Genomic DNA, 25318 nt, shown 5'->3' with positions numbered 1-25318 from the left:
TTAGATTAATGAGAAAGACTGTATAAACTTTACTACAGATATAAAAAAATAGGTGGGGAGAGCAGGTATTACGCCTGTGTTTCGTGCGAGGCCAAAGTGTTTCCAAAGGATAATTTGAAGAGAGCAGCTTCTGCTGTTATCATCCACTGTGGAACACTTTGTTTTGCTCCTGCCGTGAAGAGTGTGTTTGAGCTAACCCAAACACAGTCTATAGTAACAGTGATATAATCTACCTGAGTACACTGGGCCCACCTGCAGGGCTCTGACACAGCAGGAAAAATGTTTTATCTTCTCGGCACGAATGGGCCCGGAGCAGAGGTGGGAGGTAGTGGGGAGGGGGCGTGGAAGGAAAAAGACTTGGAAGGGAGGAGAGACGGGAGCTTTTACTAGCTAACACGCATGATGCTGTTTGGGCAGGTTGAGCCTGCAGACTCGCTGACTTTTCATCAGCTAGTTTTTCTTTGCCTTAACGGCCACACTATAATTAATCAGATGTCTGGGTTGGAGCGGCACGCAACGGCTGGGTTCAAGACCTTTTGTTTGGATAGATGCCCAGTCAGGTGTGGTTCTCCTGTTTTCTCACAGAGAAAGTTGCATGAAAAGTGAAAAGCCAAAAACATACTTTCTGACAGGAGCGAGCTGTCAGAAAATATTATGCACATAGCACATAAACACACAATGCTATGTGCATTATTATTTTTTATATTCTTTAATTTACGTTAAAGACTAAACTCACACTGAGTTTGTACGTTTTTTTTATCACAACACTGAAAATGTAGCAAGCATTTTCTCCAGAAGACTCTAAGTGGCTACAAATTGTTTCTTATTTAATCTTTCTGAAATCTTTGAAATCTTCTTTGGTGCAAAGCGTAATTATAAAGCAATACACTTTAAGCTTTAGATAATTCCTTAAAATTCTAAGTTTGCAAGAAACTGTTAGAAAGATATTTACTTTTGATGTATGAGAAAAAAATTAAAGCAGGCTCTCCAAATACTGAGTACAGCATCAACCTGTTTTCATTTAGATTATCACCTAATTTGACAATGATTCTTTGAAGTACGGTAAGACACAGTAGGGCACCACTGAAAGCTAAATCAAAAGAGTGAAAGATAAAAGAGTTTGAGTTTTTGCCTTAAAACAAAAAATACAATCCAAAGAGATTCTTAAGGGGAGAAGAAACAGGTATTTCAGCTTTGCAGCATTTGGCAGCTCCATCCACCGTAATTTGTCCACATATGGATACTGTCTAGATTGAGAACATTTTGTACAAAGGAGTAACAAACGTGTGTTGCATCTCCAATATATCCATTCTGCACCACCAGATAACACTCGTGGTCAGGTTCTGTTTTATTTCATTATCTAACTAGTTTTACAACAAATGCACTGTGTGGTTCTCTTTACACTCGAGCTGCTGATGTTTGCTCCAGTGGATCAATGCTGCACCGGAGGCAGGAGGACATTATGACCCCTCGGACATCTGGAAGAGATTAAGCATTTTGTGTCAAACTTCCGATTCCTAATGATTTTCTTATAAGTGTTATCACCAAATCAATATCTAATAGCACATAATGCAAACAGTCACAGCTGCTCTATTGTGCAGGTTTCTAATTACTCTTGCAGTGATTCATGTAAAACCACACAAACTGAACAAGGTAAAATTGAGCTCAACATCTATCATCTATCATCATCTAATTTGAGGAAAATGATCATCTTAAAATTGGACTGTCATCATATGAAGCATGAAAGAGAACCAAAAATTGTATTGCATACCAAAACGATGAAGCCAAGTTGTGGTAAAAAAAAAAAATAATAATTTAAAAGTTAAATTATTTGTATTTTTTCCCAAGAACAAAAAAAACAAAAGCAACAACAACAAAAAAAGATCTTCCAACATTATTTTGGTATGGTCATTTCATCAACACTATACCAAAATAGTGTTGGTATTTTGGTATAGTGGTAAAGCTGTCAATGAGCATCATTGCACTTATTAAATTAGGCTAGTTAGAAGACAAATAATAAAACGGGAAGAAATTTGCTTGGAATCACTAATTGTGTCAGCAATACTTATCTCCAAATAAAAGCCTGCAGCCGTTATAGCTTTGCTTAAACTGGATCCCTGATTGTGGAATTTTAGAAAATTGCTTCTTTTAATACTGTATAATCTGTGCAAAGTTATTAACGTCCTTTTTCAGCAACAGCTAAATTCATGTAAGGCTTATTGTATTTTCACCCTACAGGAACTTAAGGAGGGTTTAGATAAGCATGAAGTGCTCCTTTATTTTCAAGATTTCGAAGGTCTTTGTCGACATCCTAATGCTGAGCCAAAAGAGCTGGTTCCCAGACTCCCTCTGAGAAACTTTGCGATGACCCACATATCACAAATGTATAAGGTAGTGACTATCTATTTAGAACAGGTCAGACTGAACAGACATTGAGCATTTCTGCTAACCAGATTCTGCAGGAAGTACTAGAATGGACAGCAGAAGACTTGGAAGTCACTATTCTCTGTTAAACACTCCTGATGATTTGGTTGAGTCAATATAGTTCATGTGTGATGTTGCTTTCTATTCTTAAAAGTCCAAGCCAAGAATATTGCCATGGATTTTTTAAAAATGGGACCAAAACAATTCACAGTCAGTTTGATGGTGGTCTATGTGTTCCCCGGTATGATAGAGAATCGCTCCACTGGTTTAAAAAATAAAATAAACTAAAAAAAAGATTAAGGATCAGAATACTGATATTTAGGACTTGTAGTATGGATATTTTCCTTGTCTTGAAACCTCTAAACTTCTCCTATTTTCAAGAAGGAGGTGAATAAACAACAAATTGTGATCCACTCCAACTACTAACACAAAATACAGTCTTCATCAGTAAGCATTTGATACAGACGTTGAAAAGTAGCATGAAAGAAAGCAGCAGGAGTTATTAAAAAGTGTGTGAAATATCACCAGATACACTGGAAAAAGGAAAATACTTCTATCCTCAAGTTGGTGGACACTGGATTTTATAGCAAGTCATAATATTTTCTGACTCTTTTCACCTTACACGCAAGCTCTAAGCAAATTAAAGCTACATGTTTTATTTATAAGTTCAGTGAATCAACCTTCCAACCCTTAGGCCTTCCTAACGATACGTGTTTATGAGTGACAAAAGGCCATGATACCTTATAAAGGCCACACCAGCGTCTTTTGTGCCAAGAAAGTTGATCTTTGGAAGGAAAAAAGGTCAGTCTGAAAGGGTGAACACATAATAGTACTTGAGTGTGTTGTACTTTAATTTTTCATTACTGTTTTGATGCCTGTACCTTACATCTGAATTCTGCTTCACAGAAGACAATTCTGGGCCACAGAACTTCCATAAAGTTTTTATTTTGTTGTTTTTTTTTTGTTGCAGAAAGCAAAGTTAATCAATGAATGTAGAAACAAAAAAGTAGAGCTTCAAGTCCTGCTTAAAATGTTATGCACTAACAAAAGTTGATGATCGTAGGAAACACTTTGTTGGACAAGTTGGAGAAATGTGCTGAATAACCACCAAAGTCAACCACCAACCTGTCCTCCTCAAAAGTAGTAAAGCCACACTAATGCAATCCATCAGCAGTGTTTGTTGGGGTTGTTAGTGAAGTAATTCCTTGGTAACCGCTCAAAATCAGTGTTTTGTTTGCAGTCAAAGCCCCCAAGCTAAATGTTCCACCTCTCAATCAAAGAAATAAGAGGGGTGGTTATGGTTCAGATAGAGCAAAAATAGCGCTAAGGAGTCCTGTGGTAGGTTGGGAGGCAGGGAAAGCATCTCGTGCAAACTGCTATGCGTGAGTAGAGTGTTTGGATCCTATTTCAAGTTTAGACAGAAAGGGGCTGAACGGCTGCCAGGTAAACAGAGCAGCACAGGTACTGATTTGGCCTTGTGTTTATGCTTACACTAAAACAGCCTACAGCATAGCTGAATAGAGGTAGGTCCTATCAGCCGCAGCGATAAAGTGAGGTGTCTATGGCTGAGATCAATCATTGCTTCTCTTTCTTTTTTGCCCCCCGCCCTATCCATACCTGCTCCCTGAGAACTCTGCAAGCCTTCCAACTCAACATGATAGGAGGGCTTAGCGTGTGAAGAGTTTCAATGGACGACAGTGGGAGATACAACCATAGGTATGAAATCCCGTCTGACCCGCATGACAGAGGTTCATTGACAGAAATGTTTAAGCAGTAACATTCTCCAGTCTGGATGAAGGGGTGCAGTCGGCTCTGATTTCCTCCTGAGTGGTTTGTTGTGAATTTTTAGATTGTGATCAGATTTTAGGAATTGACAAAGCTCTTTAGATTCAGTGGAAGGTTTCTATGTTACTGTGTGGACTTTAGCCCTGAAAATGTCAAAAATGACACTATGTGTCATGTGTTTCCATTCTGATTCCATGAAGCAAGACTGTTGTAATATTTTAAACTATTCATCATTAGTAGTGGTAAAGATTTCTTAAAGTTTAGCCTGACCAAGAGGGGGATCATGCATTTTTCATATCCTTGATGGATTTGTTTCCCAATTCTGGAATAAATGACTTTCATCAGACAGTGTTTTGCTGTAGATAACTTTGGCACATAATGCACTATTTGCTGCTGCACTCAGGTACAAGACTGGACTGAAAAGGTGAGGAAAATAAAACCTAAAGTCTAAAAAATATGAGTCTGGAAAGCAATTTTTCTATTCTATTTTGAAATATTAAAGGAAAGCAAAAATACTTTGAAAATGTGGATGTTTTAAAATTGTTTCATTATTGTAACTGGTAAACCACTTTTGACCAGTGTTTTATTTGATGAATTTCTGTTAGATAGAATTTATGCATGTAATGTTTAAAGTACTTAGGGGGACTACACTGGCTTCCGTAGAATTTGTCACTTGACTTAACGAGATGAGCAACAATCCCAGCAAAGAGACCAAGCCTGACTGTCAGTGTTGTTGCACATGTCAAATCTGGACAGCATGGCCTAAAAAAAGTGATATATTTCAACACATTTAACAAATATGTCAGATGACTGGCCAACCTAGAATATCTGTACATCCACTCTCTGTACCCACTTTATATATTTCAGTTCCATGGATGGCTGGAGTTCATATCCAGTGTGTGAATCGGTGTTTGTCCAGAACAGGTCACCGATCTATTACAGGGCAAGATGCACGACAAAAAACCATGCATACACTCAGACCAAAGGAACATTTTCTCAGCATCTCAGATTACCTTAGCATGCATGTTTTAGTTAGTAACTGGAGAGAACCCAGGCATGCACAGGCAGAACATGTAACAGATGCTCACACAGCTTTGTTACTGTTACTGTACGTCTGCATAACCATAACAGACAAATAAAATCTATATAGTCGTGCATTATTTGCTTGCATTGAGGCTGGTAAAAAGATTGTGCATTTGTGTGACAGCTGTTTCTCTGCAAATGTTACTTTTAAAGATGTCTCATATTCTATCTTGAACAAGTTCCTCAAATTCTAGTCCTGCCCTGCAACTTTTACATCTGTCTCTGGTGAATTCTTAGAGTCATACTAATGACCTAAGATATTTGTTTCAGGTGTATAGAGACATAGACATAATTAAAAGTGGCAGGTCACCACTAAACTGGAGGACTGTAGTTTAACACCCCTCAATTTAGCAGCAATTTTGTCATGACCCAGCCTCCATGATTATGCTGTAAAATGGGGGAGCAAATTTAGAAATACACAGTCTTTCCCCATTATCACAGTACCTAATGCTCTTGTCATACAGTCAAATAAGAAAACCAGAACAACTATTGCCAACACTAAGGTAAGAACAGCTCTCTCCAGTTTTTAAGATGATGAAAATTGGGGGAAAAGTAGTTAAAAAAATACAATTTCACAACTCACAAAAATAAAGAGCAACCACTTTTGATCAGCGTCACATTTTGCACCAAAACAACTATGCTGTAGTTAAGTCAAGTTGTTTTTTTCTTGTTTGGTTTGCTGCCAACAAGAGGAAGCTGCATTTTGAGGCTTCTTCAAAATGCAGCTTTTTGAGTTCTTATTCAGTGCTAAACAAGATGGTAAAATGGTAAAAAACTGAAATCAGCTCTATAAGCCAAATGGTGGTCACACTTCCGGAATAATACAAACACACAAAAACCTACCATGTTCTAAAAATCATGTAATTTGAGGCTAAAAAAAAACCTTAATGATGTATTTCATATGTTAGCACAATAAGGAGCTTAGCCCTTCGTTCTGGCATCACCAAGCTGACTTTCACAGCTGCTTCACCTGTACTTCACCTCTCTCCTTAATTACTTTAATTACACCCCTGTTGGCTTTGTGCATTTGTTTGTATCTATATTTTTTTTTTCCTCTCCCTGGGCCTGGCAGGGTGTGAGCACCTCAGGTAAGAATAGGTGAACCAAAATAGCAACAAGCAGCTGCCAAGAGACTTCAGGATATGATGCTCTGTTTCAACAGACTTTATTTATTAATCGCTGACACAAAGGCTCCAAGAGATTCGGGCTTACCAAACCACACATGTGCAAGCTTCAGGTGTCACGGTGCGTTATTTTGTTCTGTTTATGTCTGGATCAGGTGTCAACCCAAAATTACTGATGTAGATTTCTGGTTGGAAAGCTTGGAAACAGCTTTATGGAAACTTTTTCTCCTCAGGTGTGATTATATGAAAGGGGGGATATGCTCCCTCCCCTTCCCCCAAATTCATCTTCTGAAATATAAAGGTATGATTCTGCAGGAACACAGCAGAACAGAAAGTGAACATTTCGACAGCCTGCATTTTAGGATAATTACAGTAATCACCGTTTGAAGAATAAACTAGATGGAATGCTTGCATCTTCCATTTTTCAGTAGAACATTTTCTCACAGTTCCAAACACCCACACCTGATCAGACAAACAGCTGCTGCCAGAAACACTCCCCCACAAACAAACTCCAGCACCATGGCTGCAGGAATGAGTGGAATTAAGATGGAATGCTTGAACTTAAGGTTGTCTGTGGCGCAGACAGGCGGTTGTACCTACCTGTGTGCCCCACTGGAGCATGTCGGATCATCAGAGGCCTCCGTCAGAGACCAAATCTGCTGCACAGGAATCTTGGGAATCTCAGCTACGCAGAGCCTCTTTTGGCCCTGCTCACACAAACATATACACACACACATACACACAAACAGCCCACGCTTTGTTTATACAAAGACATGGGGGCTGGACACCCTTCACTCACAGAGAAGAAAGAAAACAAAGATGAGATACAGGTAAGAAGTCATCCAGAGACATGCAGACAAGGGTTAGCGTGTGAGCGCAGACCGCTGCAGAGAGGTGGGGCTATTTTTGGAGCAGAGGATTCACCCAATGAATTTACATAACTGGAATTCCACACATGACAACAATTAAAAGAGATTTCTCCAGCTGCTCAAAACAGAAACATCTAAAGGTGAACTAAACTAACAAAGTCCCAATTTTAGGAGACAGATATTAACAGGTTGTGTAAGAATTATGTCTTTTTAAGTTTCAATTCAAAGTGCTGGTAAAAAGTTTACATACAGTTCTCATGGAAAAGAGTGCTGTGATAATTTTGGACTTTTAATCATACTTTTGACTAACTTTGATTTCATTTGGTGTGATCATGCAGTAAACACCATCAATTGCTAAAAAGAAAAAAAAATCCTATTCACAAATTTGCATTGATCTTGGACTATCTCTCAAAACATGTAAACGCATGCACCTACATTAATAGATTCCAGCCATAAATTTACTTTGTTGTGTTTGGGATCATTTTGAGAAAAAAACCCAGCAAACACTGAGGTTCATGCCAATTTTGCTGTTGTTGCAGAAGCTGAATGGGAAGAAAGGTTTAACATAAATTTGAGTCTGAATGTGTGAATTGAAGATAATTTCCAATAAATTCAAGCTTGGTCAGTCAAATCTTGTGTTTGATTATCATTTGTAATTGTCTGCTGGTTGGTGCATTAGATAAAGTTCAGGCGCTCAATGAATTTACATTTATGTAAATTCATGGAGTACTTCATATCAACAAAAACTAAAGTTGAAACTTAATTTTTGCTTCTTAAAAACATGTGAAGGATTTAAATCTATCCTAACCCCAAAAAAATGATAGGAATGATAATGTGACAGTGCACTGATACCTGCTGGGAAGTCGTTTATCCACCTCTGATTTCAAACTGAGAACAGGTGTGCTCTCTTTCCAGCATATATGTGTGAGTGTGCAGTCATTCTGGCAGAGAAAGTGGAATTAAATCCACCTTCACTGCAATTTTGCAAAGAAATGTAAAAAAAACAAAACAACGCAGCAACACCCACCATCAGTGTGGCATCTTTCTCTGCATCTCCACAGCGTGGCGATAATGATGGTTTCCTCAGCTCTGGATTTATCCGCGCAGCAGTCGCCATCATGAGTTTCTGCTACAATATTTGTTTTTTAACTCTCAGCTGCTCCAAGAAAAAAAAAAAAGCAGAGATTTAACTTTGATATCTGACTGCCTTTGATTTCTTTTCCATTCATCATTCTGCAAAACAAGTTGTGATAAGGACACTCGAAAACATGCGAGGTTTTCTTTGGACATTAACTGTTTTTTTTCACCCTTCCAAAAAATTTACCATTTGAATATAAAAAAACTGAATCAATCACAGAAAGGGCTCTAAACTAAGAAATTAATTACTGCTGTGTGTAGTCATAAAGAATTTGGTAAAGAGCCAAATTTAAATTGGACTGCTACAAACTGTCAACAATCTGTGAATCTGTGGATTTATTACTATTCTCTTCAGACAAATAAGTGAAAAATCACAAAACAGTTTAACAATCTGATTTTAAAAGCATCACAGTATCATACCAGAGTATTTTACTCTAATTCAGTATTTATTTTGCCGCCTCTAATATGTTCTCTACAGCGCTGCCCTATGTTTGGGTCTTTTATGTAAAACAATTAAAAGGCAACAACCATAAAGTAAAGAAAACAATTGCATTGCACCATATTTGAGCTGAACAGCTACAGTACAAAGTGACCTGAGAACATTGAATGCACAGAAACAAAGGCTCCTTCAGGCTCTTTTAACATAATGGTAAAAAAACAGGGACTTCAAGTTTGCATTCTTAACTTACACTCCCTTCTGAAAATCTGCTTTTCAGAAGGGAGAACCAGAAGGGACCATTATCAAACAGTTCAGAGTACTGTCTGTAATCAGGTCTTTCATTAGTGCTAGAGTGCTACATTTAAACAGAACGCTTTAACCTGTCTGCTCTTATTAAGGCTTCAGATGCTTTACTGTGACCATGACTTATTTGGCTTTTACTCAAGCAGATATTCAAGGTTTTTTTTTTGTTTTTGTTTTCTTTTGTTTTCATTTGCAATATGTAGGTGGAAATGCAGGACAGCAAAGGAGTGGACAAAGTTAAAGCTTATGTTAGTGTTCAGGGCCCCCTATAAAAAAAACTGAGGGAGAAGGAGCGGCCAAGGCGGCAGTTTAACTACCCTGAAGCTCATAACTCATGTTAGCTCTCCTTTGTCTGCTTCGTCGTCTGACTGAGGTGATGAAAGGGGAGCTTGAAAGTCATTTTGTGCCACTAAGGTTTGGTTTACAGGCGTCAGCATTGTGAAGTTACGTAATATCGACTCCCGATATGGTCTCTTGTAAATTTCAGTGGGCGAAAGTAAAATATGGCTACACAATGTCTTTTTGTCAATATGTAGAAGGGGTGAAATTTGCATGCTTCAAGGGAACATTTTTCAAATTTTTATTCTTAATTTTGGTAATTGTTTTTGAATGATTTAATAAATAGTTTTTGACAGCTCAAAGGAACATGGAAATGCATTTCATGCATCAGATTTGCTCTCATGCTCTCATCCGTACAGGGCAGTGTACTCTATATTTCAGATGTGTCTCTGTTCCAGAACTCCTGTTTCAAGTGATTGCTTGACCTCGAGTGCTGCAAAACCTTGTTAATCACCCAGTTATTAAACTCAAGTGCGTGACTCAAGAGAAACACTTAAAACATGCATTGCAGTGGTCCCCGAGGATTGGAATTAAGAAATACTGACATTGGTGACGTTAAAGACATTAGGTGTTGGTATCACTAGGGGGTAGGATGATAGAAATGTTCAAACCAGAGTACCCGAAGAAAAGTATGCTGGAGACAAATATGCAAAGTCAAACAGAAAGGCTTCAGCTCATGTTTGGCCCACCACCTCTCTGCAGACCTGCCCTTGTGAACACTTCAGTATTCCCTGTGTTTTTCACTGAAGAGTTTTTTTAGATTCTCTGTACTACAGCGATAGGAATGAGTTGACGTCAATGGTTAATATGGATTACGTCACAGAATTTTTGTGGACTCAATGAAATAAGACTGACTCTTATCAAAAGGAAAACTTGATGAAAGTCTAAACCTTGAATTACTGTAATGAAACAAGGTGTGACTGATATGAGAATCCAAAATATTGCCCATAAAGTAATAAAGTAATTTATCTTCACCAAAAGTGCAACAACTTCTTCCCAGTTCAAATCAAATCATTGTACATTTAGAATACAATTGAACTACTACAAAAGTCTTATGAAATGTTGTTTAACCAATCGTAGTTATAGTCAAAAGAAAGAACATCCGCTTTCATTTCTTAAGCTTTACGTCCGAGATTTGATAAAAAAAAAATAATGTGGTCTTTGCTACCTTCTGAATTTATTGAAATATTGAAATAAAACTTACAAAACTGTGCAACAGATTCCACAAATTCATTCTAGAGTAATCTAAAATATTCAAAAGGAAGAAGTTGTGCGTGGAACAGAAAACGTAAATTTAGGAGGGAACATAACTGCTGATCAAATGTACTTGATTAATTAGTAATTCTTGCCTAGAGAAGTGTCAATACAATGGCAAGATGGAAGGAAATAACCAATTGCCTTGCGACTTGTAATTTCTCTACTTGAAATCCTTTATTTTGCAGTGCAAAAGATTATTCACATTAAAAACATTTCATGCAGCTAGGCGTTCCCAGGGACAGACATCCCAACACATTCACCCCAAGTACAAACTACACACTGCTCAAAGAAATCGCAAAGACCCACAACCTCTATCTCAGATTGTACCAGCCATAGCATCTTAAATGTTACAATTTTTGACAGGATAGTTAGGAAAAGAATGAATAAGCATGGCCTGTTTGGAAGGATAGAAGTCTCTTATTGAAAAGAAAAAAAACATGACAGCTCAACTTTAGTTTGCAAAAATCCCCCTCTATGGACCACAAGACCTCTGGAGCAATGTCCCCAGAACAGTTGAGATGTAGAGATGTTGAGCCGTAATGCAAAGTGCTATCTTTGGAGAAAATTTAACACAGCATATCAGCACAAATGACTCATTCCAATTCTCGAGCTTGGTGGTGGAAGAGTAATGGTGTGGGCTTGTTTTGCAGCTTCATTACACGGCTTCCCTGCAGCCATTGAACGCACAATGAAAAAAACTTTCTGTTTAATAAAGTTTTCTGTATGTGAGGTAACCTGTCTGAAGCTAGCTAAAGCCAATGAGTGGACTCAGTGTCTTCCTTTAAAAACCCTCTAAAAATTCTTTGTTTTAAAATCTGCTTATGTTTAATGGAACTTGTGTTTTTTCACTCTGTTTGAAAGACACTTTGTGATTTTTGAAAGGTGCTACAAAAAAAGCTTTACACTCAATATAAGGTAGAGAAGGACCAAATTTCACCACAGCAATGAGACAGGCTAATCAAACTGAGAAGAGGTTCATGTTTGCCTTCGTTCATCGCTGCAGTTCAGAATAAACTGCCGGCTGTCATTTTGTGAAGATGCTGTTTTGGAGGCAGGTCTAATTGAGCCTCTCCTTTGAACTTATACTGACCTTTCAGGCAATTTTCTAAAGCATTTGTTTTCCTCATTCTCTACGCCTTGTTAGCTAACCTGTGAATTTACATAGTCATTGTGTGTTAGGTGGATCTTATCCAAATATTTTTCTTTAATATTTGTGCTGTGCTTGCCTTTCTTCCTTGTTCCAGTGAAGAATGACAAGAGTTCAAGTAACAAGAAAAACATGCTTGTCTGTTTGTCTAAAAAATCTGTCTGTCTGGTGGTTTTCTGCAGATTAGTCAGGGTTCTTCAAAATAGATAGATAGATAGATAGATAGATAGATAGATAGATAGATAGATAGATAGATAGATAGATAGATAGATAGATAGATAGATAGATAGATAGATAGATAGATATGCTTTTGACTGTAATTGTTTACCTTCCTTGTCTCACCTCTTTTATCCACCCTTTTTTATGTTTCTCCCCCTCCCTCATGTTGCATGCCAGCCTCCAATTACGCACATACATCCACATACATAACTCAGCCGCTTCAATGGTTTTGACGCGCAAACTCCGCCCGTGGGCTGTCCCTTACGGAGGCATTGTATTAAAGCAAGACTAGCGTGTCTCGGGAGACATATCTGTGTTCTGCAGCTCCACATCGAGGTTCAGGGTGCCTGCAGCTCCACCTGCTTTGCTGATTAGCTGAAGCACAAACTCTGATTTTTCTCCTTTTTTGATTCAGGGAAATGAAACTTGAAGTTTTCTCCGCGCACCACTTTGCCCAGAAGCCACTGGAGCTCTGCATGGAGCCAGACGGGGGGATTCCCTCTCCTCTGTCCGGGGATGAGCTCGGCTCAGACGGAGACTGCGTGGCCAACAGCCCGGCACCTGTCACTCAAGGCAGCGAGAGCGGCAAAGGGAAGCCGTACACCCGCAGACCAAAGCCTCCCTACTCCTACATTGCCCTCATCGCAATGGCCATCCGGGAGTCCAGCAGCGGCCGTCTGACTTTGGCAGAGATCAACGACTACCTGATGAAGAAGTTCCCGTTTTTCCGAGGCAGTTACACCGGCTGGAGGAACTCCGTGCGTCACAACTTGTCACTCAACGACTGCTTCCTTAAAGTGCTCCGGGACCCGTCCAGGCCCTGGGGGAAGGACAACTACTGGATGCTGAACCCGCACAGCGAATACACCTTCGCTGATGGGGTCTTCCGGCGCAGAAGGAAGCGCATCGCCAAGAGGGGCCCCAAAGAGCAGGAGAGCCCGGACATGCTGAATGAAGACACCCGGTTCCCGGCCGCAGAGGAGAGAGTGGGGGCCAAGTTCACCAGCTCCTTCGCCATTGACAGCATCCTCAGCACGCCGTTCAAAAGGAGAGAGGAGCGCCACCCTGACACACAGAAGCCCACCCCACAGATGTACTGGCCCTCAGGAGCCCACACGTTGCAATACGCTCTGAACTATCCGGTACATCATCCATATCTGTCTGAGGCGGCGTACAGCAGCACAGAGCCCGGCAGGGATCCCTACCGGCATGCGACGGCAGTGGGCAGGGTCGCACCTGAAGCTGCCTTCAAGGTGCCCAGCAGAGCCCGAGGCTTCCACATAGACTCCCTGCTGTCATAAAAAAAATAAAAAAAATACAAAAAACAAACTGCATCTAAATGGATGTTCTCTACATCCAGCGCTTCACTTATTTAACTGTGCGGGACTCATAGTGACCAAACTACTGTCGTGTCGAAAGCAAACGCTTGTGTTGTCAAAACAGATCTAACTGTGTGGTGACAAACTAAAAATAGTGTCATCAGCTTGTTCCTTTCTGCGTGTGTGAATGTGTGTGTGAGTGCATGCGTGCGCGCGCACTAGTTGTGTTTGTCTTTATGTATCCACGGTTCCTTGGTCATTTCTTTTGTTTCTTATAATATAAATATGTCACTTTATTTATATTTTTGTTTTATTTTGTATGAACTGCTGTAATGTATAATATGTATAATATATTAAATATTGACGAAGCTGCATTGTATTTATGCGGCTCCACAAGAAACGGCATGGAAACATGAAATGGTTTTCCTAAGACTGATTGACTGGATGGTTGATTGATTGATTGATAGATAGATGCATGCTTGATATTTTTGTGAATAAAAACGTGACAAAAATGGGATCATACTGTTTGGTGACTTTTTCATTCAAAACAATCAAAGGGAATTGTGCTGGGGAATATTGAAATAGAAACAGGTGCACATGAGGTAGGGAGGAAAACACCTGCTGCAGAATCACATCATGTAGAGCTTTAATGATGCTGGAAATCCAGCTTCATGTCATTGAGTTTTAAATGTAAATGTGGAAAAATGCACAATTTAGTGTTTTCTAAGAGAAAGGGCAAACTGAGAGAAAAACACATATAATCAGGAGGACATTGAATATTGAATCAAAGAGTGAATATTACATAGAGACGGTTTAAATATCAGATTGCTCTGTTATTATATAAAGTCTGCACACCGTACATTGAGGACATAATGCACCAAAAATATCTCTGCGCTGTTTATCACAAAAAAATAAACTAGATGTTTGTTATTCTGCACAACGCATTTGAAACAAACAACATTTTTGGCTTTCAGAGCCACAACAAATTATCTGTCTCAGACAAAAAGTCTACAACCATAAAAGAAATAGCTTAAACATGAGGACAGCATGAGGATCTTTTAATTAAATTATTACTGCTGTTGCTATTATTTTTTTATGATAGAACATCATTTAAGAGTTAATTATAATGTGATCAATTTATAGTTAATTTACCCCCCCCCCCCTCCCCGCTCCCTAAAAAATGCTGCAGGCACTGTGGAATGTGTCTTACTCAGTAAAGTGGATTTTTTTTTCAAATGGGGAAAAATGTCATATTTATTTGATTCTGCTCAGAAATGTAGAAATCAATCTACGTACACGTCCCCCCAGCTTGTTAAGAGTTTCTGTCCGGAGGGGCTTCAATTGCTCTCCACGGTCCTGAAACGGACTTCCGACTCCGCAGCCAACAGTGGGACATAGAAAAGCAAAACAAACAACATCCAAGCAGTGTGCTTCTTAGAAATAACTCAGGACTTAAAATAGAAAAAAAACTCTTGGCCACAGCGTATGGGAATGAACAATTACTAAATTAGGAATCGATTGCTCCTGATTGTCCCCATGCCGTCATCTGAAAAACAAATAAGGCCAATTCATATTCACTTACATACAAAATCAAAACTGGCCAAATTAAGTTGGAACCATTCAATATTTACAATTTTTGTTTTTTCTCCGAACAGTGGCGAGTCTGTTACGCTCTCGGTTTAATGTGACATGAATCAAAACATAAATAATTCAAATTAAAATTACGCGCTGAGGACCTTTCATTTAATTATTTAAGACACAATTTTAAAAGAAATTAAAGCATTGGAATTTTAGCACCAAGAAAGAAAGAAAAAAATTCAATGTGGTATTACTGAGTTAACCTCTACTAAATAAAATACTGAATAAATCAAAAACGGATTTTTGAAGCATTTAAATGTTTTAAAACAAACCGGGCTAAATGATCCGGTTTGGGTTGTTTTCATGCTTTTGCTGTAAAGCATAAATGAGGACAGCAAACGTTAATGTGATAAATTACACAATATCTTTGATATTCATATGGGCGATTTAAATACTTAACTTTGGTCAACTATTGTGACGTAATATATGTTAAGATACCAACTGCGGATTTTATCCAACACAATATGAACCTTTTGAAGGAGCTGCGAACCGAATAGAGGAGCAGGAGGAGGAGAAGTGCTCCAGGTGACAGGTGAGACTCTTCTCTGTTTGCAGGGACAATGCTGCAACCTGGAGGTGAAACTCCGGAACAACACACCTGTCTTAGGTGCGGTCACGTGACTCGAGGCCTTCACAGCATCTCACATTATTGTAATTTTTTTTTTCTGCACAGTTAATGCGCATGCTTCAAATTTTGCATCGCTGCTACGCCTCCGAGTGGACTGAACACGAGGCCTATTCGGGCTGCAAATGAGAGGCACAGAGGATTGAAACTGAACTATAAGGCAGGCACAATGTTAGGAAGTCCAAACATTCTGTCACTCCGGCCAGAATGAACCGTGGCTGACCCCCCACAGTCCCGCAGAGGCAGCTCCAAAGCTCCCGGCACCGCCGCAGGAAGCACAAGCAGAGAGGCAGGACAAAAGCACTGTAGCCAAACAAATATTACACTACTGCCCACAAGGCAGTGCATGCTGTATTATGCTGTATTTTGGTTTTTATTATATTTTGTATAAACATAATAAGGAGATATTAAGGGAACTTTAGCACATGTAAAAAAATTACATATATATATATATATATATATATGTCATTTTTTACATATTTTTTATATGTATATAAAATTACATATATATATATATATATATATATATATATATATATATATATATATATATATATATATATATATATGTAATTTTTTTACATGTGCTAAAGTTCCCTTAATATCTGCCCTGGACACACACACATATATATATATATATATATATATATATATATATATATATATATATATATATATATATATATATAGGTTCCTGAGAATAACCCTAAAAACAAATAGAAGCTTTCATTCTGATGCTATTGTGTTCATTTGGGTCTCCGGCCTCGTTTCTAAATTTTATGACCAGAACGCTCTATCACCAAAAACCTCTGCAGAGCTGTGGCCGCTGATCGCTGGGATATTTCCGACAGACCAAATTAGAGCCGAGCTGAAGCTGCGGTCCGTAAAAAGCGGCCGGATCAGCGTCTTCAAAGCGGACCCCCAGAACAAAGATTGCCTCTGCAAACCGAGGCATCCTGATCTCAGCGGGGGTCATACGTTTTTTTGATGTCACAGGAAATTTCTGGAGCCGTTACTAGTGCGTGTGTATGTACGTGTGTGTCATTGTGAGAAACTGATTTTTATCCACACGCACAGCCTTTTGTTTTGTAAAGTGCAAAGGTTGATGCAGCGGCTGTGTTTTGGAGCCATCTAAAATTTTAAAAGGGTACGTAAACGAACATGTGAGGGCAAGAAATTAATCTGAAATTACATATAGTTTATATGTAGAGTTCTGGTCATTTCTTCTTTGATAATAATAATAAATCCCACTTTGTCTATTTTATGAAAATGGTGCACAGCTATTGAAGTTTCTGATGTTTCTGTGCTCATCACCGCTTCGTTGAAGAGCGGATGTTGATATTACCTTTATGGGATAGAGAACTCCATCATGTCGGACAAATCTGTGTATGATGTCTCCATAGGGGCGGAAACTGTCGACGCCCGCTCGCCTAATTTCGCTTTTCTCTCTCTAATGAACGCGGGGCCCCTGGGACAAGCTCCGGCCCTGGGGCGGTAAGCTGACACTGGCGCGCTGTGTGTGGTATCCAGGGCCGGGCTTGATGGAAAAAGCCTGCTTCCACTCATGTCAAAGTCATTTACTCAGAGCAGATCCCCCCACCCCCGACCCCTTGCTTACACGCACGGTAAAGACCACCACCTCCATCTCTCACACTCCTCGCCCCTCTGCTAGTCCGGCACCGGCACAGTTTGTTTTTGTTATCCTCTGGGCCATTTTGGGAGGAAATTATGAGCAAAATAATACAAATACCACAGAGCTAGGCATTCTTCATAAATGGGGACGGATTGCATGAAGAGCTGTATATTCTGGGCACATTGGCGGGTTTGCAGAGATATTGTGGTGGGAGTAATTTTTGTGGCTCAAATTGCGTCATTTAAAAAAGGAGGGATTTTTTTATTTTTATTTTTTTACCTTGTGCGGAAGGCGTGTGGCGCTGTTGATTGGGATGTCTGGGGGAGGTTTGATAGATCGCTTATTTGCGTGTAGTCCAGACTCGAGGAGAAGAGGTGGGAGGGAAGAAAGAAGACAAGGAGAGGAGAGAATGTGGGGCGCTAACGCAGCTCAAAACGGTCAGTGGACTCGGGCCAGTTCTGGTGTGGGTGTGGGAGGGGTTTGGAGAGGCTGTTTTCGTCACTGAGAGTGAAGCTGAGGAGAAAGGGTGGGGGGCTCCCGCAGAGGGAAGAAAGATTTATGAAATGATAGGTGGTCGGTATTTGTTTGTCTCGACTCTTGCGTGCAATAAGACCCAGGGTTTTTTGGCGCTTCCTCCTTAAGGAGGTCGATGGCCACCCGGCGCGTCACACAGCGCCACTTAGCGCCGGTGTGACACCCAGCGGAGCCCTGGACACTCAGTCTCCGGTGGATACCGAGCTCCCCCCACTCTCCCTTCCTCTTCCTCTCTCTGTCAGTGCGTAGCCGCCGTGCGTTCTGCATGCGTCAAAGGAGCACCGTGCGTAACGGGAGAGTCGTGCGTAACTGGAGACAGATTTCTCTCCATTTTGCGCTCAGATTTTGGGGACCACTGGTGGTGCAGCGCTTACTGGATTGGAGCTTTGCATATTTTTTTGCTCCTGAGTCTCTTTCTCCCTCCCTCTCTCTTTTATCTACGCCAGCTGTACGTCAGTGCTGACATGACAACCGAGACCACTCAGCAGCAGCTGGACCCTCCGCCTCCTCTGAGATCCAGCCCGGCGTCCGGCGTCTTGCACCCCGCTATGTTGAGCTCACAGGCCGCCACGGAAAGCGCTTCTGCGGGCGCCAAGGGAAAGAAGAGCAGCTCGGGTCTGAGGCGACCAGAGAAGCCTCCGTACTCCTACATCGCTCTTATCGTCATGGCAATACAAAGCTCGCCGACCAAACGTCTGACCCTCAGTGAGATCTACCAGTTCCTGCAGGCTCGCTTCCCGTTCTTCAGAGGTTCATATCAAGGCTGGAAGAACTCAGTCCGACATAATTTGTCACTGAACGAGTGCTTTATCAAGCTGCCCAAAGGACTAGGCCGGCCCGGGAAAGGCCACTACTGGACCATCGATCCGGGCAGCGAGTTCATGTTCGAAGAGGGTTCGTTTCGGCGCAGACCAAGAGGCTTCAGGAGGAAATGCCAAGCCTTGAAGCCCATGTACCGGATGATGAACGGCATCGGCTTCGGCACCTCTATTCTCCCGCAGAGCTTCGACTTCCAGGCTCCATCCGCCACCCTTGCCTGTCACAGCAACAGCTACAACCTGGACATGATGAGCAATTCGATGGCTGGAGGATACGACGGCCTGAGTGGGGGCCACCATGTCCCCCACATGTCCCCAAGCCCCGGATCTACGTACATGGCGAGCTGCCCTGTCCCTCCGAGCGGGGAGTATGGGCCGGACAGCAGCAGCAGCCCTGTCCCGTCCTCTCCGGCTATGGCCAGTGCACTGGACGGCCATTCCCCGTACGCCTCAACGTCCGCGCATTGGGCTTCCTCCGGCGGCTCCCCCTACATCAAACAGCAGTCCCTGGCCTCCAGCAGCACGGCGTCGTCCGGTTTACACTCCGGCATGTCGCCCTATTCTCTGGAGCAGAGTTACCTCCACCAGAACGGCAGGGACAGCCACTCAGCTGACATATCAGGTACCAACACGAGCTCATGTCTCAAACTGATGAGCACTAAACCAGTCTGATATGAGGCAGTCAGGGTAGAAAACCAATTGACTATCTTTCTTTTAAACCTCTCATTTAAATATTATTTGCTGGAGAAACTGTATGATGTCCATGTATGATGGAAGATGTCCATTCCACTAAAACCAAGATGACTGTTCAAATATAACGAACCACAATATTCCACATTTAGGTGTGTATTATAAAAGATGTTTATCTTAAAAAAGGGATTTTGTCTATGTAAGATAATATATTTGTAATTCAGAGTAATTAAATTTAGTTTTCCCATATTAGTGTTAATTTTAATTGGTTTTAGGATCTGATTTTGAGTGTGAAGCAAAAATAATAATATTAGCGTTAAAGTTTTTATTGGGTGGTTAAAGGTTGATTAAATTACACCCCCCAAAAATGTCCATGAGCATGCAGAGGTCTTATAATAAAATAGAAGAAAGTTTTTAAATAATAATTAGGTTTTTTAATTTAGAAAAAATAACCTTTAGTATTAGCGTTTGCGTCATGTACATTTTGTATGATTACTGGACAGCCGTCCATTTCCTTGTAATTATTAAAATACATAAAACACTTTTGCGTCTCTAGCTCACCCTCGTTTACTTTAATTGAACTGAGTAAAACTTTAGCGAAGTCTGGGGATTTCACGGGGGCGAGCCAACAGCGCCGGAGCCCAGAAAGGGTCCCAGAGGTTAACCAAACAAAGCCTGTGCCGGTCGGACCACACCGGCGCTGGATATAAACTGCAGCGCATCCGCGTTGTTCCACTTTGCGCAGAGACTGAGTGGAGGACGCGAGCTGCAGGGTTAACGGTGCTGTCAGTCACACAGGCTGCTGTGTTGTGTGTGGAGAAGGGCGCAGAGCAGCGAGCTGTGGCCCGCAGGAGAAAGCCTGCTGTCTGCCCCTGAAAAACGCTCACATCTGGAGTCCTCATGACCCCCGACGATGTGTCCGCATTTTTTTTTTTTTTTTTTTTTTTCTGTTTCTGGAAACAGAAGCTCGCGTTCAAATTCCAAATTCACTTTCAGCAGATCAGGTTTAAAAAAGGAAATATGTTTTGGGAACGTTATGGGAACTGGACACAAACATAGATTACCTCAATCATATCTGAATCAAACGAATCAAAATAAACATAGTTAGTTGTGTTAATGAGCTGCCTTCGAAAATATAGTTTTTGGTTTTTTTGAGAAATAAATCCATTTAATTTCGAACCTTTAATTTTGTTTTTTAAAAGATAAACATTTTCTAACTTTAAACTGAAATTAAGACAATATTTGGTGAGTTTATAGAGTATGTCTACTTTCTATTCAGCATAATTTATATATAAAAAAGACCTTAAGCCTAATTTGAAAGATACAATCAGAGTAGTAATAACAACAGTCATATTTTGGCACAGTATTTCTTGCTTCATAGTCATAATGCATGTATGATGTCCTATCCGTACTTATGATACACTTTTTTCAGTCATTCTTCCTACAATGAATATCAGGTTTTCAAAAATAATAATAATAAAAAAATACAGATATGCAAATATTCCCTTACTGATTCAAAAATGTTAACTAATAGAACAAATCATAAAAATACAAATTCTTTTGCATGATAGGAAACCTCAATAAAACCAGATAAACAAAGGTATTACTGCGCTGTTAAAACAGAGATAAAAAATAATAATTTTCTGATCTCTCTGTAACGTTATAAAATACGATTAAAATTCTTAGTTGCATTATTATTATTATTATTATTATTATTATTATTATTATTATTATTATTATTATTTTCTGGATCCGATGTTTTTGTTTATCGATTTTGTATTCATTTAGAATTTTAGAAAATGTTTCTGCGCGTTAAGAAAACAATCAAACAAACAAAAACAATGATTTCTAAAATGTTATTTATGCAAAGAACATTAAAGCTAATGTTTTTTTGATGATGACGGCATACTCAAAACTCTGCACCCCGTGTCTCTCTCCACAGTGGGCATTCCGCGCTACCAGAGCCACTCCTCGGTGTGCGACAGGAAGGACTTTGTGTTGAACTTTAACGGCATCTCGTCCTTCCACCCCTCGGCCAGCGGATCCTACTACCACCACCACCACCACCACCCGCAGAGCGTGTGTCAGGACATCAAACCGTGCGTGATGTGAGTCGGACTCCCCGCAGAGGGAGGGAGGGGCACCGACGGTCACAGTGAAACTGCAGCTCCGTCACATCTGAAGAAACAGAAGCAAAACAAGCGGACATGTCGATTTTGAAGGAGTCGTGGACGCACCCGCGTCCACTTTCACGTGTTTGTCTTTTGAGTGCAACTTAAATATGTCTATTTCTGTTGGACTTCAGGAGAAAATGCATTGAAGGAAACGAACGAAGAAACCCCAGAGGCATCTTTAGTAAAAACCACTTCGCCTTAATGAACCCTGACGAGCTTTCTTCCTCCAAAGAAGCCTCAGAAACACCGACTGTTAATGCGTTTGCCCTTGTAACACGCGCAAACTACTTATAACCCATGTAACTATGATTTTTTTGTTGTTGTTTTTACATTATTTGTATAAGTACACACACAACGCTTTAGACTTCCATGAACTGCAACAAATCTTGCACTTATTGTATAACCATTGCCAACTTTTTTGACTTTGTAAAAGGTATCAATAAAGCTGATATATATTTTAGGATTTATGCCCCTATTATTGCAAACACAGGAGTGACAACAGAGATGAGTCTCCAAAGCAGAGCAGAAAGTGTAATTACATACTGGCAACAGAGACTCGTTATTCTCCAAGACAGGGCGGATAATTAATGTGGGTCAGTCGTGTTCAAACCAGACAAAGATTCGTTAAAAATAAATTATTTTCCGCCTAAACCCCGCGAAAATCGGGTTCAAAAGTGAAGGGTGAAAATACGTCTGACATCTACTGAAGGTTAAATGTCTTGGAAAATTCGTCGGAATTGATCAAATGAGATAATCAACATCAATTATGTTCAACTTGGACTGGAAAAACATACTTAAATTAATACAATTAAAAATAGATAAAATATCCCTTAGACATCCGGTGGTTTCAGAGTATGATCTAAGTTTTTTCTCCATCAAATAATGTTAAATTTAATTTATTTCATAACCATAGTCTTTATGGCAATTTAAATATTATGCCTTTTGGTTTTGACCACAGGACAGGTTTATTTACATAGGACCATTCATACACAAAATAATTCAAAGCGCTTTACTTGAAACTAAAGGGACACGGGTGAACAAACTTATATTAAAAACAAGAATTCCTCTAAAGTGATAATTCAACAATCAAACATCAACCAAATGGGAAGAAGAAATATAAAACAAGCAAATAGCTATGAGATTATGAAAATGAACTGAAAAAAAAATAAAATAAAATAAATGATGACCTTTATGGGATTGTTGCAGGAAGCAGTCGCGTTCAGCTCTGATTTTGGAGACACAACAGACGGTTGAGGTTTTCAATGAGTTTGTCTGAGAGCTGAGAAGCAGAAAAACTAAATGCTGGGTCTCCAACTATAGATCAGATTTTTATTGTTGTGTTTAACATGTGTTTTATTTGTTTCTTTGGTTTTCAGCAAATCCTGGTTGTCATTCTGTTTTCCTAAAAAGAGTAACATTTTTGGAATGTACCAACTACATTCTTCAGCTCCTTTTCTTTCTTCTTTTTTTTTGCATATGATGCCTATTTCTTAAATATTAGCATTTTTTTAATCAAGACAATGGTATTTTCTTTAGGACTATAATCTATTAGTATTTTTTAATATTTGCTTCTGTGATCACCAAGGAGTTGTTTCAATGTAAGGTGTAAGGTAAAGTTGAAATATTTCATATTTTAAGGCCTATGGACAGAATTTGTCCTTCTAAAATCTTCCTAAATTTTTCTTTTCTTTATTCCATCTTTCTATTGAGTTCCAGGATTTTCCTGAAAATACTAACATTTCAGCAAATATTCACTGAAATATGTGGAGCGATTGAATCTGAGCACTACCTCTGAAATCCTCTCTTTGACTAATTATTTTTGTGTTTAATGCAAATTTCTTACTTTTTGTAAAGTTTTTTTTTAATTTTAATTCAGAAGTAGGATGGTACTGTTTTTCTTCTCCAAACATAGAATAATTTTACCGAAATAATACTGAGATTTCAACTACTGTGATATAAAAGACGTTTTAGCTGCAAACATTTTCAGCTATTTAATTTTTGAAGTATTGCAGTGTTTCTAATTGCCAGTTGTTGCATAAGTAATAGTAATCACCAAGCAAAAACAGACATCTAAAAAAAAAATGTGTAAAAACAGAGAAAATGAAGCAGTAATAAAAACATATATATATATATGTATATATATATATATATATATACATATATATATATATATATATATATCAACATTAATGTATTTTGAGGTTGAGAATAAATAAATTTATATTGCAGAAATTTTTAAGGTTAAAACAGATTTGTTTTAGGTAACTATATAAGTGTAAAAAATATTTCTAAAGTAAGTTCACTTCATAAATATATTTTCCAGAGCAAAACAAGTACTGGAGCGAGTTTTTAACAGAAAACTGAATAAATACAAAAAATTACAAAACGTTTGCTCACGTGTAAGCTTTACTTTGCTACGTCTTTGTGTAAAGAAGTACTTTTGCACTTTTTGCTAAGTACAAAAGTACATCAAAAAGACTGATGCAATGAGTGAACCTCAGGAGGCCAAACCTCTTTCAAAATTAAAGTCTAGAAAGACTTTTTTTAAATCCAATTTAGGCATCATTGCGTGACTGTCAATGTCACCACCAGGCTGTTTTGCACAACTGACAATCTCCATGCTGACCATCCAGGGCTGTCAACATCCAGACGCCACATAAACAAATGAGCCATCCGAGTCTTTGGTAATGTAAGGACGTGGTATTTCCAGTGGGCAGTAAACAGATGAGACTGACACAGAGCTGCTTCGTCACACAAACAGAAAGCAGACGTGGCTTTTACTCTGGGTTTGCTGCATCACATCTCTAACACAGGTATGCAGATGGTTTACAGGCTGCAGGTCTAAATTCAGCCACTGGCGTCTTTAGCTTCTTGCTACATGTGAGAAAAAAATGATTTTGCGCTTACCTCACTGTTTATCTGTCAAGTTAAACTTCTTCCAACCAGGAAAAACATGTCTATAGCGATGTGTGGTAACACTAAGGATGAGTCAGTATAAGACGTTTGGAAAGAATAAACTATAAAATGTCATGAAAAGCTGCAGGTAAAATTATATTTGGAATGGGATGGGCCGGAATTATCAAGGTAAAAATCTATGCAAAATCCTGATCCTAATGACGTTTCATAGTCATTTAGCGTAAGTTTCAAACACAGACTGGTGCAATTCAGGACTCTTTTATAAAAAATGTTGTGTTGACTTGGTAAAAATCAAATTTCAGCAGATTACATGTCTAAGAGAACGGAAACCTGAATTATAATTATTATATTAAGTTTCTGTGGATTTTATCCAATAACTCTAAAGCACAGAGGTTACACACACTACTTCTGGAAATTATGGACTTCTGTGAAGACGATTCCCTTCAATAAACAAGACTACACTGCCATCTAGTGGCCAAAACCAACATCATGTCAAGTTGTAAGAAACTCATACGGCTTAAAGCTTGTTGCATTTAGTGTAGATTGAAACAAATATTAGTTACTGTAAACATCTAAAAGCAAAGGGAAATAATTGAAATCATTATATCTCATCCATTTATTTGTAACTTACTATTTGACATGCTTCACTGACATAAATCAAGCCCTGATGCCTGGTTGGGTTAATGACAACTTCTTCCAGCAAGACAAGACCAAATAAAATTTAAAGTTTGCATATGTATAAAAACATATTTATTCACAATATTGCAACTTAAAACCTCAAATTTAGGCACCACCTATGAAAATAAGAGCTACAATTTTGTTTAAAGTAAGCTTTTAAATGTTTT

At 39.3% G+C, this 25318-nt stretch overlaps 2 protein-coding genes across 2 annotated transcripts; both read left to right on the top strand.

Annotated features, from left to right (window-relative positions):
• Nucleotides 1–12425: 12425 nt before the first annotated feature.
• Nucleotides 12426–13962, top strand: foxq1b (forkhead box Q1b). The gene has a single exon (XM_028028822.1). The coding sequence runs from the start codon at nucleotides 12546–12548 to the stop codon at nucleotides 13425–13427; it is 882 nt and encodes a 293-aa protein (XP_027884623.1). The 5' UTR covers nucleotides 12426–12545; the 3' UTR covers nucleotides 13428–13962.
• A 3829-nt stretch (nucleotides 13963–17791) lies between these two features.
• On the top strand, nucleotides 17792–22318 carry foxf2b (forkhead box F2b). The gene is made up of 2 exons (XM_028026861.1): nucleotides 17792–19315; nucleotides 21326–22318. Exons 1-2 carry the CDS (start codon nucleotides 18340–18342, stop codon nucleotides 21493–21495), a joined length of 1146 nt encoding a protein of 381 aa, XP_027882662.1. The 5' UTR covers nucleotides 17792–18339; the 3' UTR covers nucleotides 21496–22318.
• Nucleotides 22319–25318: the final 3000 nt, after the last annotated feature.

This window comes from Xiphophorus couchianus, chromosome 9 (assembly GCF_001444195.1).
Source record: "Xiphophorus couchianus chromosome 9, X_couchianus-1.0, whole genome shotgun sequence".
Lineage (NCBI taxonomy): Eukaryota > Metazoa > Chordata > Actinopteri > Cyprinodontiformes > Poeciliidae > Xiphophorus > Xiphophorus couchianus.
This window is presented reverse-complemented; position numbering and strand designations above follow the sequence as displayed.